Source organism: Callithrix jacchus, chromosome 10 (genome assembly GCF_049354715.1).
Source record: "Callithrix jacchus isolate 240 chromosome 10, calJac240_pri, whole genome shotgun sequence".
NCBI classification, from domain to species: Eukaryota; Metazoa; Chordata; class Mammalia; order Primates; family Cebidae; genus Callithrix; species Callithrix jacchus.
The window spans coordinates 32,750,932-32,766,674 of NC_133511.1; the positions used below are offsets into that span (position 1 = coordinate 32,750,932).

General features: G+C 44.8%; 1 protein-coding gene across 26 annotated transcripts in view; it reads right to left on the bottom strand.

The window, feature by feature from the left end:
• OPCML (opioid binding protein/cell adhesion molecule like) overlaps window positions 1-15,743 on the bottom strand; it is a 1,172,302-nt gene that overhangs the window by 557,711 nt on the left and 598,848 nt on the right. For 21 of the 26 annotated variants that reach the window (XR_004730869.3, XR_004730868.3, XR_001914632.3 and 18 more), the window contains one exon: window positions 1,273-1,357. The exons of 1 other annotated variant lie outside the window; for it this stretch is intronic. Coding sequence is in view for 21 of the 25 variants with exons in the window: in XM_017978562.4 (XP_017834051.1) it covers window positions 1,273-1,357 (85 nt within the window). In the remaining 4 variants the exon portion in view is untranslated. 4 more of the 26 variants (XM_078339867.1, XM_035264021.3, XM_009007154.5 and 1 more) reach the window with 3 other exon arrangements.

The window sequence follows — 15,743 nt, forward strand, 5'->3', positions numbered from 1 at the left end:
ACCAGGAAGGGCCTCTCTATTCTCCTTTTTTCTCTATTTGCTTCGGGCTTCTGAGAAATAACACACAGCATTCTGAGACCTGTTCCCTAAAATAAAAAGAAGATCCAGCTAAGAACCACCAAAGTGGCAGAATCCAACCTTCACCCTTGGGCTTAGGAAAGAATTCCAGTATCCCAGAGACCTGTCTTTCCTCTCCCAGGGAGAGGCTTGCCTAGGTGCAGGAAAGGTTCCACCAGGAAAGCCAAGGGAGAAACAGAAAAAAACCCCACCCTCACACTCTCCTTGGAGAAGCCAGGCATTTTGGCTGCAGAATCTAGGTCAGGATGTTTTATTTTCACCATAACCATCAAAGTCATAGGCAGGGCAAATGCATTCGCCCTGTGTACATTGTGAGACATAGTTAAGCTGGGACGCCCCTGAATCTGTCTCCTAGGACCAGAACTGCCTCATTAAAGGGATAAAAGATGATATCTGCTGAGCTGGTGGAAAGTGGTGGCTGCATTTTTATTAAAGACTCTGCTGCAGCAAGCCCAGTCCCTAACGGTTCATATTCCAGGATTCTCCACCTCTCTGCCTGGAGCATGCAAGTGATTCTCTGTAACTCATTAAGGTAAAACAAAAAGCTCTCCTGTTGTGCTTTTCACACAGGAGTAGTGCTGTTGCATAAAAGCTACATGCTTCCTTTCCTTGGCCCCAATCTGCAAAAATAAAACTGCTCTCATAATTTACAATAGGAGCCCCAGGAGCACCACACAGGTTTGGCACGAGTGCTGGGTCTTGAGCAGACTCACAACGGGCTGTGGCCTGGCACTGGTAATTTCACAGCCTTACATTTGAGGTGCATCTCTGATAAGGGCTTAGCCTGGTGTTCCTGAGGATTATCCTGCCTCATCACATACCTTCTGGCCTGTGACAACCATCCAAGGGGCACAGGCTAACCACCCAGTATTTCAACTCCATGCCCTCATGTTCTCATCTTGGTGCCCACGCAGGAGAGAATCTAGCCTGTCATGGCTTCATAGAGCAATGGAGTCCCACACGTGGACTTCAAGATTCACACTTAAGATCCCGGACCAGCAAAGCCAGAGCAAACGACAAACCTGTCCAGCGGCACGGCATTCGGCACCCACCACGCGCAAGCGGGAGCCCCTCCGGCCTGCACAAGGCCCTCTCGCGCTCCCGTCCCTCGCTGAGCCTTTGGCCCCTCTCCCGTCCCCTTCCCGGCGACCACAGCCCAGGGGCTCGGGCCCCCGCGGAAGGACGGCTCCCTACCTGAGGGTGGCGCTCTCCCCCTGCCGGACCGTCACGTTGTCCATAGCTTTGGGGAAGGTGGCATCTCCGCTGCGCACGGGCACTCCTGTGGGTACAAGGAACAGCAGCCTGAGAGACACGACCACGAGGCACTTCCAGGGCAGGAACAGGTACCCACAGACCCCCATCCTCGACAGCCACAACTTCCCAGAACTCCGGCAGCCGCTCGGTCCTGGTCCCCCACCCCGCGCGCACCAGCCGGCTGGGGAAGCGGTGCCGGGAGGAAGGAAGGGGCAGAGTTCGCCAGGAGCAGGGGGAAGGAGAAGAGAGGAGTCCAGGCGCTCCGGAGTCTAAGAATTCTTCCTCAGATCCTGCCTCAGCTTGCCAGCCTAGCAGAACCAGATGCCCCCTCCTGCATCCAAAAAGAGCTTTCTCGACGCTCCCCTGGGGAGGAGGGAGGCAGCCAGGAGGGGAGAGGAGGCAGCAAGGTGCGGGGATGAAGGTCACAGATTGCGCTTTCTCTTCGAGACGCGACTTTAAGATTCAGTAGGGCACGTTCTGCAGTGCTCTGGCATCAAAAGTTTATAACCCAAAGAAGAAGGCAAGTGTCTCTGACATACAGGAGCTGTCATAAAAAGCTGCGGCTTCAAGAAGAGGAGGAAATGTTTTATTAGATCACACACTTGTACAGATGTACGTGTCCCCCAGCCCCAAGTCTCGCATCTGGAACCCCAAGGCGGCAAAAAGTTCCAAGCGGGAACGCGCAGCTGGCGCAGCCAGGGTCCTCCGGTCGGTGGCCTTCCTCCGCAGCCCGGTAGGCGACTCGCGGTCAGCCCGGGGAGCGCCACCCGGCGCAGGCTCGGGGCGCACGGGGAGCTGGGCAGACGGCGGCCCCCGCCTCCTCCGGGGACGCGGCACGGGACGCGGGGACGCGCGGACGCCACGCTTAGCGGCCGCCCCCGGCCTCCGCGCAGCCTTCCTCCCGGGAGCAGTCCCGACGCGCGCGGGCCCGGACCGCCGGGGTTGTCATGGCAGCAGCTCCATCCCTGACCGCCACTTACTCCCGGTGCCGCCTCGGAGCGAGCCGGCGGGCGGGCGGCGCCGACTGCGCGCTCATCTTGGCGGGTGGGCGCCCACCTTGAACCCCGCCGCGCCCACCGGGCTGGGGATGCCTGCGGGGATGAGCCCTCACCGCGCCCGCTCCTCTCCGGTCCCGACACCCGCGCCAGCCGAGAGAAAGCGGCGCCCCTCGTAGTGGCTCCCCTGCGGAGGGGTGGGGTGGAGTGGGGAGAGCGGGGAGGGAGAGGGGAGGGCGGGAGAAGGAGTTCTGGGGAAAGCAGCAAATTGAAAACTGACACTGGCACCTTCCCTCGCCGATGCCAGCGCAGAAGTTGCCGAACCCCGCCCTGGAGAGCTGAACTACCCTACTCACGCCCCATGGGGCACCAGTGTGTGAGTCCATCGTTCTGCAGCCGCTCCCCACCCAGCCAAGTGCCGGCGCGCTGACCTGGGCCGGTGCCCAGGTGGAGTGGACCCACCTCTGAGGACCCACGTCGGAAAAGGCTGTGCCCCTCCACTGGATGTCTGTCCCCCAAAATGGCAAATCTTAATTTCTCCTTACAACACAGCATGCAACACTGTCCCCGTCCTACACCTTATCGTAGCAAGAGCTGGGGAAAACACAAGCAGATCCTAAAAAGTACTAGGACTGATCCTCCTAAAATCCCTCACAGGAAGTGGCGCCTCAGTGGTGCTGGGAGGGGACTTGTGGCTCGGTGCTCTCAGAGGCCAGCCTCTCCGTTTCTTTAGCCTGGGATTTGTCTCTTTCCTCTCTAAACACCAGAGCTCCCCTTCCCTTGGACCCCTCCCGAGGCCTTCTCTGCTCCCTTGGCAGAAGCCCCCTCCCTTGTATTCTAATTTAATGGTTGCTGTGTGCATCTGCTCTACTGTATTTTTTCTCAGAGCCTTTTGTTAAATTAGACTGGGCTCTGCACAATTGGCAAAATGAAATTTAATTCAAAACTAAGCATTAAGCTCTTATCGTTTATTACTTTAGTTGCTGAAGGATACAAAAGCATACTATTTGCTTTCAGTTCTGAGAGACTGAGCACAAATAAAAACTGCCCCATTCCCCATTCTAAAAGGGTTGGCCACATAGATGTGTAGGTCTAAAATTTCTAATTAGAGCATCTTACCTAGAAGGGAGAATACTTATCACTAATCACATCAGCTGTAGTAAAACATATACAGTCATATGCCACTTAATGAAGGAGATACAGTCTGAGAACTGTCTTTAGGAGATATTTGTCATTGTATGAATATCCTAGAGTGTACTTCCATAAACCTAGAGGACGGAGCCTACCACACACCTAGGCTGTATGGTAGAGCCTGTTGCTCCCAGGCTGCTACCCTGTACAGCATGCTGCTGTACTGAATACTGCACAGGCAATTGTAACACAGTGGTAAGGATTTGCATATCTAAACACAGAAAATGTGCAATAAAAATACGGTACAAAAGATAAAAAATGGTACATCTGTACAGGACACTTGCTATGGACGGAGCTTACAGAACTGGAAGTTGCTCTGGCTGAGGCAGTGAAGCAGTGGGGAATGAAGGCTAGGACATTATTGCACACCACCGTAGCCCTCATAAACGCTGTGCAATTAGGCTGCCCTCAATTTACAAAAATATATTTTTCTTTCTTCAATAATAACTTTAGCCTACTGTAACGTTTTAACTTTATAACCTTTGAATTTTTCTTAACTTTTTACTGTTGCATAATAACATAACTTAAAACACAAACACATCGTACAGTTGTACAAAAATATTTTCTTTATATCCTTATTCTAAGCTTTATTCTACTTTTTTTTTCTTTCTAAACTTTTTTTGCTAAAAACTAAGACACAAATACACACATTAGCCTAGGCCTACATAGAGTCAGGACTGTCTTCCTCCTCCACATCTCACACTGGAAGAGCTTCAAGGGCAGTAACGTGCATAGAGCTGTCATCGCCTATGATAGCAAAGCCTTCTTCTAGATACTTCCTGAAGGATCTGTCTGTGGCCATTTTGCAATCACTTTTTTAATATAAGTAGCAGGAGCACACTCTAAAGATAAAAAGTATAGTACAGTAAATATAAAAACTGGTAACATAGCCATTTATGTTTGTTATCAAGTATTATGTACTGTACATATTTGCATGTGCTAGACTTTCATGAGACTGGCCGCTCTCATGAAAGCATCAGGGTTTCCTGATCGATCGACATTGTACTTCAACCTCTAAACTCTGTGAGTTTTGGTCCAGTATTACCAGACAGGAAAGGCTCTTTTCATACCTTAACCTGTGTAAAGCTAGAGAACCTGAGGCCAGGCTTATGAATTTCTTCAGTTGGAGGGTTTGGAGCTTGAACGCAGGTGGGTGGCAGCCGTGGAGTTGGGTCAGGCTGCCTGCCCCTCAATGCCTGCAGCTGTGCCACTCAGTTGTAGAGTCTTCAGATCACCTCCTCTCTCCTACACCTGCTGGTCTTATTGCTTCTCATGAGACAAATATGGCGCAGTTGCTAAATCAACTCATAAAAGATTGCTGGAGACAGGAAGAGTTACTACGGAAAAAGGGAAAGGCTAAGATAGCATGAGACTCCCCAAAGGAAAAGAATAGCTGTGGCAACAAGAGCAGCAGAGATGGGTGGAAGTAAGGTATAAATTTTCTTAACAATATATAAGTGTTGCCACTGTGAAAAACTAAACCAAGTATCCCATTTTTTGCAGGACTGGCTTCCCTGAAATAAGGTACCTGAAGTCCTAAAGAAGAGGGCCTGTGTCTATTTTCTTCTGTACAAGTGTTTCATAGCTCAGTATTTCTGAGTGAATAAACGGGCTCAACTCATGGGTTAGCAAATCAGAGAAATGACTGCAAAGGCCTCATGGCATGTTAATCTCTGTGAGCCTACAGTTGTGTGGGAGAGAGTTCATTCCTCTCTAGAACACTGCTGTGGACTAGTGTGTGCATTTTATAGAATATGAGGCTGAGACCAAATTGAAAATGGAAACAGAAAATGTATTGAGGCTCACAATGAACGAGGACTAAGTAGTTTATGTCAGAACTTTTCTATGAAATGCTTGGCTTAGTATCACGATAGGGTGGCTCCTAGTGAAACCCTCTTACATATATGAAACATATATAAAGACAAATTAACCTCATGACTAAGAGTGTAGCTTGAGTATTTCTTACCAGAAATGCTTGAGACCAGAAGTGTTTCAGATTTTGAATTATTTTAAATTTTGGAATCCTTGCATTATACTTACTGTTAAGTATTCCAAATCTGAAAATCCCAAATTCAGTATGCTCCAGTGAGCATTTCCTTCGAGCATCATGTCTGTCCTCAAAAAACTTTCAGATTTTTGGATTTGGGATGCTCAACCTATACTACTTCTGAAGTTGTATTGTCTGTTTAGATACTGACTTGTCATCTCTCTAGCTACCTGGCTGGTACCCAGGAACACCTATCCCACCTATCTTATAGGGTTTGAGGCTTCTTGACATGTACCCAACATGTTTTAAAATCAAGGCTGGTAAGATGACAGACACAGAGACAACTGCCTTGAAAGATGAGTTTATTCATAACAGTTCCCAAGAGGAGGGGCACACCATGCCAGGCTGGACCACATGGGGAGGCACCAGGGTTGCTCAGGAGGCAGAAGGAGTGAGAGGAAGGCCTAGCACAAGGTCTTTATTGCAATTTCCATGGGAATAAATAAAGTAGACAAGGTAGGCAAACTTGAGCAAGCTCAGGATTGTAAAGTTTGAATATTCTGCCAGGCTCTGTGGTATGAGGCGGGGAGCGGGGGGGTGGTGGTTCTAGTTGTTCTGTACCTGGCCCTGGGGTGATCTAGGGCAAGAGAAATATTGATTTGGTGTGTGAGCATTAAATAAAAGACATGTTTGGGGTATGGGTTTTGGACAGATTGGTTTGCTCATACAGGGTATGCACACTAGCAACTTTTTATTATCTCTAGGAATTAGCTAGCCCTAGGAGGGACAGTCTTTGCAGAATTAGCAAGATTCAGGATATCAAAGCATCATAAAATACAGAAAATTAAAAAACATGATTAATATAAGGAACAATTAATGAGATAATTCATGCAACATATCACCAGAGGACTTGGGACGCTGGAAAATTTAATAATCATAAACTGTGGTTATGTAGCAAAACTCCCATTTTCACATGATAACAATTTTTGACCTGAAAAAAGATGTGAGTGAAAGGTTACAGATGTCCTATGTACAAACTAGAGATTCTACTCAGACCTACAAAAGTCTCACATATGACAATTTATAACAGAAAATGCAAAGTTGGGTTGTGATTGCAGGGTGGTAGTGATCACAAGAGAGTGCAGTGGCTTGCCAGAGAAAAGCAATTGTGAACACCCTTGAGAATAGGAATCATTGCCAGAGGGAACTTTCTCAGGTAAGAGAAAGAGGAACAGGGAAGGCAAAGAGCTGTAAAGAACTCTAGGGATTTCCAGGTCAGAATTCAGATGACTCTAGCAACTTGAAACTGACAGGTAGTTTCTGGAACCTGGAGAAGATAGAATGTCCCAGAGAAGCTGGATGAAAAGTAAGGCAACCCACCTGGGAAAAACACCTGTAAAAAGTCTAATCACATTATCACATTTCAAGTTGGTTTAAATAAGATTGTGTGCCTATAACATTCCTACTTATATGTGGACTATGTCTGCTGATGGAATGTAGCTCATGACACTGAAGAGATGCATCCTGTGAGAAGCAGCTGAACTATGGTGCACATGACCCATGAACCCACAGTCATGGAGAAAGACAAAGGGAAGGTGGGCCTGGTTGGTCAGCAACTTCTGTTCAGAACCTAAGCTATCCTGGCTGCCAGAGCTGACCGCTGACTACTGCTGCAGCTGCTTTGGGTATGGATGGATACTTCCAAACAGTATCCTGGGCTGTGAAAACTCTCTTACTTGTGGCAGGACATTATCTGCCTTACAGTCTCACACAGAAGGGGACAACCAAGGCTAACAGTCAAAGACAGAAACCAATTTAAAAATGACCAAAAAAGTAACGCAATTTTCACTTATTCATTTATGAACTCATTTGCTCATTCTGTAAATATGTGTTGCACACCTATTTTATGTTGGGCACTGTTCAAGGGACTGGAGATGCATAATCAATGAGATTAGCTTTATTATATGCTTTTCTGCAAGAGTGTGTGAGCAGTGTTGAAGTAGGAAGAAAGAGACCATAAAAATAAATAAATGCAAATATTTAGATTGTGCTTCAAGCTATATTTTTTTTAAGTGTGATGATGCAGGAAGAGTGAAAAATAAAACAGTGGGAAGCCTCTCTGAAGGGGGAGCATTTGACCTGAACCCTGACTGATCAGCCAGGTGCGGGTTGCAGCTGAGCAAACAAACACCACAGAGGCATATGGCAGAGACAGCCCACTAGACCCAGGGACAGATCAAAGTGCAGCTGCAATGGGCCTTGAAGGCCACAGTAACTGTTTTAGAATTGATTCTAAGTGAAGTAGAATAACTTCTGAAACATTTCAGTAGAAAAGTGACGGGATGTGATTGATAAAATTTTACAAGTCGCTTTGACTGCTGTGTAGGGGAATAGACTGCAGGGGTACAGACCGGAAGCAGAGGGCATGACAGGAGCAGCAGAGGTCAGAAACCATGGCAGTGGCAATGAAGAAAGAAAATTATGGAGAGGTGAGGGGTGCATATCGGAAGAATAGTAGTCAGGACTTCCTGAGAGTTGGGATTGAACAAAAGAGAGGGATTGAGGAAGATTTGGGTGACTAGCTGCATTTTATAATTTCTTGTAATGGGGATGACACCAGAAGGAATGAGTTTAGGGAGGCAGGAATTGAAGAATGAGTAAAGAGTTCTGATTAAGTCTTGAAGCTATCACCTCTATGAGACAGTCAAATGGAGACATCAGAGAAAGGGATTTGAAACTTAACATGGAGGAATGAGGGTGATACTATTGTTTTATAGGAAGTTTGCTTTCCTAATTACCATAAAAATAGTGGTAAAGCTCTGTTGTGTGCATTTTTGGAAGGGGGTATATTATCCATGGAACCCTCAACCTGAATCTAGAGGCTCCTCTGCCTTTGTTCATAACTTGGACATAGGCCTCTTCAGCCAACCCTGAGATGTAACCTATTTCATTCCATTAATCTCTTAATATATCTCCTCTACTTGGTCATGACTCACTTTTTGAGAGTAGACTCTAACATTGAAGATGAGGCCATAAAGTTATCACTGATTTTAAGAAAACAAGAAAATGCTGCTCACTGACCCACTGACCCTTAATGAGTCAAAGGACCTGGGTTTAAGACCTCGGCCTGTTTTGACTTCCTGCTGTGATCTACGTGGACTGCATGCCTGTGCTCTAGAGTGCAGTGGGAAAGACTGGAGCAAGCACAGGGCAGTCAGGCATCAGCCCCAACCCCACCTCTGCAGCTCACTATCTGTGGGACTTTACACAAGCTCCTTACATTCACTCGTCTTCCAGCTGCCACCTCTGTAAATGGAGACCACCACAGCAATGAATTTGTAGAATACTTGTGAGTGAATGTCTTAGCTCCAGCTGCCATAACAAAATACTACAGACTTGGTGACCTCACAAAAATTGGTTTTCTCACAGTTGCACAGGCTGCAAGTCTGAGATCAGGCTGCCAGTGTGAACATGCTCTGACGAGGGCTCTCTTTCTGGCTTGAGACAGCTACTTTCTTGCTCTGTGCTCACATGGGAAAGAAAACTCTCTCTGTTCTCAGAAGGCCACCAATTCTAGGGCATTAGAGCCCCATCCTTCTGACCTCTTTAACTTTAATCACCTCCTAAAAACCTTATCTCCAAGTAGAGTCACACTGGTGCTTAGAGCTTCGACATATTAATTTTGGGGGCCATGATTCAGCTGACATCGGTGTTAAGTGAAATACTGCAAGTAAAGTAATTAGCATTGTGTTCGACACTCACTAAGTCAATCATAAATGCTAGTTATTACTGCCTGCAGAAAGAGGCCTAAGTCCCTATTGTCACAGGTTTTTTCTTTAAAGTATCTCTGTGGGTGGATAAGCTATACAGAGCAAGACGGAAAAATTACCAAAGTATCCAAAGGCTTTTTTTTTCTGTGTGTGTATATAATAAAAGAAACAGGACAGGTCTTTCTCTGATTTTGAATAAGGCTTTAGAATGAGAAGTTGCCTAAAAATGTAAAGATTTCTGTGGCTATTAATGAGCTTCCATTTTGCCCTGGAGGGGCTGTCCAGATGAGGATGACTATTGGGGAATTTGGAATCTCACAGAACTATCTGAATTTATCTAATAAAATTTGTATTCAATTATAAAAGCAATTTCAAACTGTGTTATTCATAAATAAGGAAGACTTACAGCTTGTGTTTATCTGAGAGAAGATTGTACCCAGCTGTTCTGTGTGTATATTAGGGAGACATATAAACTGAGAAGCCTGGGTTTAATGAATATTTGTATGACAGAAACCAACCTAAGTCAGTGTGAACCCAGTGGAGTGGAGTGGCTGAGGAGACACAGTGGCTTAGCTTGAGGAAGGTGGCTCTCTGGGGCCCTCCGGTCATGGTGCTGTAGTGAACTCAAAACATGTTGTGGTGAACAGAGTGGTAAGAGTTGCCTGGGGCTTCTGTTTTTAGGCTAAGAAAGTCACAAGAAAGGGAATCACATACCACAGAACACAACACCGTGGATAAGACACATGCACTCTCCTCTAACAAACCCAAACCAATCCCTATATAATAGCTGCTTGCACAATTAATGCAGGAAGTCCATGTGGAAGCTTGCTTCTCATTCTTGTTTACACTCTTCCAAAACGGATGCAAATACACATTCAGTGGTTTTCCCAGTCAGCTGCTGACCTAAGGTCAGAATTCTGGCCCCTTAAATCCCAACCTGTTCCTCTTTTCCATCACAGACTACATCACATCCTTTTCAACCTAGAATGCATCTGCTTGGACGGACGGAAGGAACAGACATTATGCATGAATTAAAACTCCTGGCTTCCAATCCCAGCTCTGCTACTTCAAAGCAGGGTGATCCTCTGAGTTTGCGTCCCCGCCTCTGTGAGAGCTCCACAGGACAGCCGTGAGCACGATGATGCATGCGAAAGGGCCCTTCCCAGAGCCTGGCGTGATGGCAGCTCTCGATGACGGGAAACATTCAATTCCTTTTTTCCATCCTTAACGCCAAAATGATGAATTCGGCAAAACCAAAGCAAACAAAACAACAAAAAAATAGCCAAGTAGTCAAACAAAAGCAACATGACAACAACAACAAAAACTTTAAAATAAACAAGCCAACGTAAGGCATGTAAGATTTACACTGTAAACAGATATCTATGAGGTTCCCCAAGACTTAAAGAGTGATCCATTGAGAGCTTCAGAATCTAGGGAGTATAACATCAGGCCCTAGCCTACTCTTTTTCCTTCCAAGTTTCTGTGTGCCTTGCATACATGTAAACTCTCTCTCTCGTTAGAATTGCAAGGTCCCCAAGAACAGAGTGTTTATTTTGCTCATCCCTGACTTCTCTGCTATAGACTAGAGCCCGGTACAGAGTAAGTACTCAGCAAATATTTGCTGCACGAGAGAACTGATGTCCACTCTCCACAGTTTGCAGAAACTCTGTGAAGCTGTCAGCCAAAGACCATTCCCACTAAGGAACTCTCTTAGTAACTCTCTCCTTCCCTCTCTGGCCCCCAAGTCCTCAACAATGGGGAAGCACGGGCATCAACTACATTAAAGCATTTCATTCTAGAAAAGCTGAAGACCCCTATAAAGGGACCAATTTTCACAACCCATACAATAAAATCAGCCTCATTACTTTACAGTCACACCTCATATAGTTCTATAAATCAAATAACAAAAACCATTATATTGAGACCTACAAGCCATAAAATGTGTTTTTTAAATGTTCAGTACTATTATTACAGTCTTACCATAGCATCTAACACAATGACCATGACAGGTGGAAAATGGACTCTCCCTCCCCAGGGAACCCAGAGTGTGGAGAAGAGAATGCCCCTGGAGGTGGACTTGCCAGGCTCTAAATCTGGATCTGCCCCCTGAGAGCTGAGGGTCCCCAGCAATGGACCAGACGTCTCTGAGTCCGGGTTTCCTCTTTGGTTTGATGGGGAAAACAACACTTTTTTCTTTAAAGAACTGAGCAAAATGTATGTAAGGTGGCTTGCACAGATCTTGGCACATAGGTGGTATTCCATGAGTGGTTGCTCCTTGCTGGGCTGTACCTGTTCCCTGCTAAAATGAATCTGACTCTCTGGGTCTTAGAGAGGAGCCAGAACTTGTGTTTTGTATTATACATCAGTTACTTGAAAGCATATCTCTCTTGCCAAACTTTTTTAATATTTATTTTGTTGACTAATTCACTACTTCATTCAAACATTCTTGGTTTTTTTTTTTTTTTTGGTGGGAGGACCAGCGTTCATTGACTATTAGGCATTTTTCTAGGCCTGGAAATCTAAAGTACATGGTGTGTTACCTGCCCTCAAGGAGTTTATAGTCTAGTAGAAGAAATAAATCAGGTATTACGGTATGGTATGATAAATTTAAAATAAAAATATGTACAGAATGCTACAGGATCTCAAAATGAGCCCATTAAAATTAGACCAAAGTTCTTGGAAAGCTGCTCAAAGGAAAAGCCTCCTAAGTTCATTTTTAAAGACTGAGTAGGACTCATGCTGCCACGTGGCTTCTGATTTTGGCAGCTGAGTAGATAGTGTTACCAGTCCCAGAGACATAGTAAGAATAGTTGATACTTAGTGGAGGGCAGGGTGTTAAACACTGAACTTAAGGTGCTGGTGAAACATTCAGGTAAAAAGATGCTGTTGGCATTTGGATATTTCCATTCTGCGCCTGAGCAGGAGACAATGTTCACAGTTGTAGATTTTGGAATCACCTTTGCGTACATAGGAGCCAAAGACCTGGGTACTAATGAAGTCACTGAGTAAGGACGGGAGTGAGAAGATGTGAGGCATTAAGTGTGAATTATGGGAAACACAAATGCATAGGGATAAAAAGAAGAACTCATCAGGGAGCCTGAGGAGTAGTCAAAACATAGAAGGAAACTCAGGATCAGCGCCCACACAGAAATCAGAGAGGAGACCTTTAAGAAGAAAAGAGTGGCTAGCCGCATCCACTACGAGAGAATTCAGGCTAGCAGAGGACGGATAATCATGCTTTTGATCTGCCACAGTGGAGGGCACTGATGAATTTTGCAGAAGCTGTTTTACTGCTGAGGCAGCAGAAGTGAGGCAGTGGTGAGCTGAGGAATGAGTGGAACCCCAGGAGTGGAGAAAACAAATGTGGTCCAGGGTGTCAAGCTTAGCTATGAAAAAATGCTGGATGGAGACGGGGGTCTGGAGAAGGCTGCTGCTGTTTTGTTTTATTTCATCTTCAGCATGAGAGTCCTAAATATTTTCTTAATGTGTCTGAAGGTTGAGTTCCTTGAAGGTGTTGTACAGCTCCCTGTGTTCATCATAGGGTTCCATACACTGTTGATAAGTAATAAATATATACAGGATGAAATTGTTTCAGGTCAGAAAATTTCCATCCCTGGGCCCATTCAGAAGCAGACCAACCAACCAATATTTAAAAAATAGTCACAGTTGTCAACATCATCATCATCATCATCATCATCCTACCAGCAGCCCAGACACTAGAACACACACCTGACAGATGCTATCTAATGTAATCCTGTTAACATTTCTATAAGGAAGTCATTATTTGATAAAGCAGTATATAGAGAAGAAAGATTACTCCTAGTCATTTCTAGAAATGCAAGGTAGGAAATGCTGAATCTTTGCCTATTCCCCTCAAGGTTTATTGCTTCATTACTAGCAGCCAGAATAACTCCTGGCATACAGTAGGTTTCCAATCAATATTTATTCAATTAATGATAAAAATAATTATGTATCTCTAGCCCATATTCTCCAATCTCACAGATATCGTAGCTATTCAAGATTCATGTATCAAATATTAAATAACCAAAGATATTTTTTCATATTTAGACACTGGATTTAATCAGTAGAGAATTAGCTAGAGGTGGACAACAAGAATTAGAGTGATTTAGTTTGTCCTGCTCTAAAATCTCTGGGCCCATATACTAGTGATGTTGGAACACACTGTTATTTACATGGTAAGAAGTTAATCACAGTGGAAAAGCAGGTAGCCATACCACGTGGCTAACAAGCAATGAAGATGGACTTTGGGTATTAGGATTCTAATCCATACAACATAATCAGATTCATCAGAATTATAGCTTGTGATTTACATAATTATTATGATATATTGTAACTCGGCTTAGAGAGCAAGCCTCTCATAATGTATGATTACATGACAGAGCCCAGCCTTTATTCACAGACACACTCTCAGGCTCTCTCATATGGTCTTGTATTCTGGGCATAAGTGACACAGTATTTCTATTGTAGGTTTTGACCAAAACCTCCAACATTTTGGTAGAAACCCACAATAACTTGTGTTTTGACCACATTGGATTGGACAGTTCCTAAAATTCTGCTAGGCTGTATGCATCCTTACCACCACTATTCTTATTTTAGACAATAATATCTGGGATCTGTATCTGACTAGCCTCTTTTCATCCACTAATGTCCCAAACCCACTCCTTAACCCAGCACTAATATTGTATTCTGTATTAGACCCTAAAAGCTCTCTACTCCTCCCAGCAACTTTAGTTCCCTGTCACCTGGCTGGATGGAATCAGCTTTACAAAGATTGAATCAAGAAAAACAAAAAACATGGCCAAACATCGTGGCTCACACCTATAATCCCAACACTTTGGGAAGCTAAAGTGGGAGGATTTCTTGAAGCCAGGAGTTCAAGGCCAACCTGGGCAACTTAGCAAGACTCTAGCTCTACAAAAATTTTAAAAAATAGTAAGATGTGCTGGTTCATGCCTGTAGTCCCAGCTACTTGACGGGCTGAGGTGGAAGGATTACTTGAGCCCAAGAGTTTGAGGCTGCAATGAGCTATGATCATGCCGCTGCACTCCAGCCTGGGCAACAGAGCAAGACCCTGTCTCAAACCAAAACGAAAACAAAACAAAACAGTTGCTCTAGTTTGTGAGGTTCAAAATTTCCTATGGTGGCAGGAAGTGCAGTTGAGAGGACTGGGAAGGAAGAAGACAGAGGATCCATTGCTGATGTCCCTCCTCCCTCCTCCAGGCATTAGAAAGTCTCCAGAAAATGGGGGTGAAAAAATGGCAAAGAGGAGTCAAAAGGAAAGGAGAGGAGGGGAGAGGAGGGGAGGGGAGGGGAGGGGAGGGGAGGGGAGGGGAGGGGAGGGGAGGGGAGGGGAGGGGAGGGGAGGGGAGGGGAGGGGAGGGGAGAGGAGAGGAGAGGAGAGGAGAGGAGCATAGCATGGAAGAGAAGCAGGATGGGTCTGACTGTCTTCTCCAGGGAAACACAGCCAAAGGGAGATTATATAGAGATAGAGCCCAAGACAGAGATAGAGATAAATAAATTTATATACTTAAACATATATTTACTTACAAATACACATACATATATATTGTATTCATAGGCATACCTCGTTTTATTGTGCTTCACTTCATTGTGTTTTGCAGATATTGGGTATTTTACAATTGAAGGTTGTGGCAACCATGAGTCAAGCAAGTCCATGGGCATCATTTTTTCTAACAACATGTGCTCACTGTGTCTCTGTGCCACATTTTGGTAATTCTTGCAGTATTTTAAACTTTCTCATTATATCTGGTAGTGATCAGTAGTCTTTGATGTTATTATTCTTTGATGTTACTATTCTAATTGTTTTGGGGCACAATGGAGCCATGCTTACATAAGACAGGAAACTCAATCAATAAATGTGTGTGTTCTGACTGCTCTACCAACCAACCATTCCCCAGTCTCTCTCCTTCTCTTCAGGCCTCCCTATTCCCTGAGACAAAATATATTTAATTAGTCCAATTAATAACCCTACAAGGCCTATATGTGTTCAAATGAAAGGAAGAGTTACACATTTCTCACTTCAAATAAAACTCTAGAAATGATTAAGCTTAATGAAGAAGACATATTGAAAGCCAAGATAGGCTGAAAGATAGATCTCTTGCACCAAAGAGTTAGCCGAGTTATGAATGCAAAGGAAAATTCCTAGAGGAAATTAAAAGTTCTACTCCAGTGAACACACAAATGGTAAGAAAGCAAAACAGTCTTGTTGCTGATATAGAGAAGGTTTTGGTGGTCTTGATAGAAAAAGTCAAAGCAGCCACAACATTTCCTTAAGCCAAAGCCTAATCCAGAGCAAGACTGTAACTCTCTTCGATCCTATGAAGGTGAGCAAATGGCAGAATAAATGTTTGAAGCTAGCAGAGGCTGGTTCATGAGGTTGAAGGAAAGAAGACATCTCCATAACATAGAAGTGCAAGGAAGCAAAGG